Genomic DNA, 3837 nt, shown 5'->3' with positions numbered 1-3837 from the left:
CCAGAAAGACAGAAAGCGAGAAATCTCCCCCGAGGGGGGATGGCCACACCACAATCCCTTCTCCTCCATTCTCCTCTCGGGATCTTGGGCACGCACGCACACACGCCCGGTGTGAGTTTAAGCCTCCGGGTCCAGGACTCGAACCACGGTCGACTACGTGAGAGTCCAGCGACATAGCCTTTACACTAACTGCTGGTCCCAGAAGATGAAATATTCTCATGCTGCTAAGCCAATCAGTAAAATGAGTCTATGAATATTCTATGAAGACAATCAGAGGGCCAGCAGGTGGCGTGGTGGTTAAGACACTGGGTCCCACACGTCTTAACCACAGTTCAAGTCCTGGACCCATTGGTTTGAAAATCATGCCGTGTGTGTATGTGTGCGTGTGTGTGTGTGCGCGTGCGCACGCATACCCAAAATCCTGAGAGGGGACTGGAGAAGAGATTGTGCTATGGCCATTCCCCTGGGGTCGTGGGGAGTGATTTCTCCCTTTCCCTCTCTCTCTGTCTCTCCTGCTCTCTCTGGCGAGCACGCATGCCTTACAACAAAAAACATAACACAAAATGAATCAGGGCCAGCCTCATGGTCCGGTGGTTAAAGGAGCTGGATCCCACATGGTTGACTAGGTGGTTTGAATCCTGGACCCAGTGGCTTGAAAAGCATGCCAGGTGTGTGTGCATGTGTGCCCCAAATCCCCAAAAGTGGGGAGAGGTGGAGAAGGGATGGCAGCGTGACCGTTCCCTAGGGGGATGCTTTCTCTCGCTCTTTTCTCGTGAACGCTCACACTTCTGGCTAAAAGAAGAGAACGAGGGGTGGAATCAGAGCCTTGACGTCATCTACCAGTGGTGTGATGTGATAGGCCGCCTGCCCCGGGCCTCGATTTTCTCATCTGTGAAGTGGGTGCATACATACCCACTCCACAGGCCCTGTTCATTTACTGGACATTTATGTAGCAGCCACCACCTGTCAGACCTGTTGTCATGGAGATGGCTTCCCGGGGCCCTCCTCCGCCCTGGACAGTGGGTTTCCTTGGTCGTGAGGTGTAGTCCCATGGGCTCAGCTGTAAAGGAGACGCTCTCTCCGTCCTGAGAGACTGTGTGCGGGCAGGCGAGGGATGAGTGCATGCGTTTTCAGGTGGGGTGCTCCAGGGAGAGGGTGGAGCGGCGCGGTTGTGAGGGCCTCCTGGAGGAGGTGACAGCTATGGCAAGACCTGAGCAGACAGCAGCGCAGAACGCCCATGAGGAGCAGTGGGGTGCAGGGTGGCTGGGCAGGTGGCACAGCAGGAGGCTGGGTGCTCACGTGGGGACTTGAGTGTCTCCTCTAGTGACAGCGTCCGGGCAGCTTTTGAAGAGCAGAGGGATCCTGATGGCTCCGGGACCCTGCGTGGCGTGCTGGGCCCTGGGGTGCCGTGACTGAGTGTCCTTTATTTCCAGACGAAGAACCGACGCTGCAAGCTGCTGCCCCTGGTGATGGCCGCCCCCCTCAACGTGGAGCAGGGCACCGTGACCGTGGTGGGCATCCCCCCGGAGACCGACACCTCAGACAGGAAGAAGTGAGCGGCTTCCATTGCCCTGGGGTGAGCGGCAGGGGCCTCAGGGCATGGCCTGTCTGCCTGCCGAGTCCCGTGCCGTGTGCCCTCCGGTGTCCGACGGGAGCGGGGCAGGCGTGGCCCGCTGCAGGTGGCTGGCTCCCCACACGTCTGTCTGTCTTTCTGTCTTGTGTCTGCAGCTTCTTTGGGCGGGCGTTCGAGAAGGCGGCCGAGAGGACCAACTCGCGCACGCTGCACAACCATTTCGACCTCTCGGGTAAGAGTCAGGTCAGGGCAGGCTGACGCCGGAGTGGGCACGCTGCTGTGGCTGGAGACGTCTGGCCAGCCGCCCTCTTGTCTCCTGACACCTGCCCCAGGCCCAGCTCCTCCTGGTGACTCAGGACCTTCTGGGGTGCAAGAGGTCAGGAACCCACCTGCCCCAGGCCCAGCTCCTCCTGGTGACTCAGGACCTTCTGGGGTGCAACAGATCAGGAACCCACAACCTGACATCTCCTGTGGGGCAGGCCCTGAGGAGAGGGAGAGTTTTTCTGGGGAGCTAGAGGACTTGGTGCAGGGGTGAGGCCTGTGACCATCCAAGGGTGATGCCCCCATGCCAACCCTCAGCCAGGTCTGTGCTGTGAAGGGGTTCAGCCTGCCGGACAGCTCAGGCACCTGACACCACCCACCCATGTGTCCACAAGCCCAGGGTGGAGGCCCACCTGGCAGGAGCTTCCCCAGACACCAGCGTAGAGTCCTCCACTGCCCAGAGGGTCCTCCCTGGAGGCCACAGCTCCGGCCTCCACCAGGACAGCTGGTAGTTCTAGTGACTAAATAGTGGGACGGGGAGCTGTGACCTCTTTGTCTGGGACATTCCAGGCCACAGAACTGCCCAGGCTGTTTGGAATGCGACGGAGGGTGCTCCAGGCTCAGGAAGAGGGAGTCGGCACTCCCGCCTCGCTTGCTCCCACTGCTGTCCCACGCCTCCCGTCTCACGGGTGTTTTCCTTTCATTACTGCAGTAATTGAGCTGAAGGCCGAGGACCGCAGCAAATTTCTGGACGCACTCGTTTCCCTCCTGTCCTGAGGGTGAGTTACGGAGCAGGCTGGGCATCCTTGCAGTGGCCGGGGCAGGCCGCCTCTTCGGAGCCCAGGCCTGATTCCCTGCTCATCCTGCCCGAGCAGAGGCTGGGACTTGGGTTCTCAGGGGGTGTGGGGCCAAGTAGTTTTCCCCGAATGCCCCTCGGCTCCCACGGGGCCACAATGGGGCATTTCTGAGGGAGCTAATTTCATTAAGCCCCTGTGATCCCGTCAGAGAGAGCTGGCGTTCACCCTCTGCTGACCACACCACGGGCTGGGCACCGCGTGTGGCTCGTGTGACACACAGACCGCCTGGCACCGCCCTCAGAGGTAGCCTGGAGCCTCCTGCTCCCGCAGGCTTCCCGACAGGGACCCCATCCAGGCTTCCCAGGCTGGAGCTCGACCCTTGAGAAAGCGAAGCTATTGGCAGCTGCTCAGCTGTGAATAAAAAAAAAAAAAAAAAATAAAAGTCAGCTAAGTGGCATGGTGGTTAAGCCGTGGCTGACTACGCGGTTCGAGTCTTGGGCCTGGCAGCCTGAAAAACACTCTGGGGGTGTGTGGGTGTGCGTGCGTGCCCAAAATGCCAAGAGGAGAATGGAGGAGAAGGGATTGCAGCACAGCCAGCCCTGGGGGCTGATTTCTCATTTTCCCTCTGTCTCTTTGGCGATCACACACCCCCTCTGGCATCAACCTAAAAAAATCATACATCGGCTCCATGTAGTCCTCGCCAGCACCCTGAGATGTGTCCAGGAGAGTCACTGACAGGCCACAGTGACCCAAGACACCTCCCCAGCCAGACCTCCTCCCTGAGACCCCCCACGGGGGCGGGGACCGGCCCTGTGTCTGTGTGACCTCGTGTTAGCCCAGGACCACCCCCCTCAGTGGATAGGTACCCTTGCCTGCATTTCCTGAGCCCAGGCTGCAGGCTACCGCCAAGGCCTGGATCCTCCCTGCTCCCCATTCTGGTGGGCTGGAAGTTGTGGGGGGCGGTGCTGTTCTGTCAGAGCCAGGGTGGGGTCAGCCGAGCTTGCCACAGGGGGCAAAGGATGCCCAGTCCCCCCAGGGTGGCCTGGTGTACACAGGGCCCTCAGCTGGAAAGGGGCCCTGGATTTTAGCAAGGCCCGTGGGTCATTGGCAGTGACTTTGGGTCAAGTCCCTTGTTAGGCTGAACCTGTTTCCTCTGAAAATGGGCCGGGCAGACTCTGAGACACGAGCGTCCCCTGGGCAGGGTAC

The 3837-nt window shown here is 59.9% G+C and overlaps 1 protein-coding gene across 1 annotated transcript in view; it reads left to right on the top strand.

Moving 5' to 3' along the window:
- Window positions 1-3837, top strand: part of CDC45 (cell division cycle 45) — a 36434-nt gene that overhangs the window by 32071 nt on the left and 526 nt on the right. The window contains exons 15-18 of the mRNA XM_014588561.2: window positions 800-900; window positions 1434-1552; window positions 1729-1805; window positions 2547-2613. Coding sequence (XP_014444047.1) covers window positions 800-900; window positions 1434-1552; window positions 1729-1805; window positions 2547-2611 — 362 coding nt within the window. The 3' untranslated portion in view covers window positions 2612-2613. The remainder of the gene's footprint in view (window positions 1-799; window positions 901-1433; window positions 1553-1728; window positions 1806-2546; window positions 2614-3837) is intronic.

Source organism: Tupaia chinensis, unplaced genomic scaffold (assembly GCF_000334495.1).
Source record: "Tupaia chinensis unplaced genomic scaffold, TupChi_1.0 Scaffold000287_1, whole genome shotgun sequence".
Taxonomy (NCBI): Eukaryota; Metazoa; Chordata; class Mammalia; order Scandentia; family Tupaiidae; genus Tupaia; species Tupaia belangeri.
The sequence above is the reverse complement of the archived record's forward strand: the minus strand, read 5'-3'. Positions and strand labels throughout refer to the sequence as shown.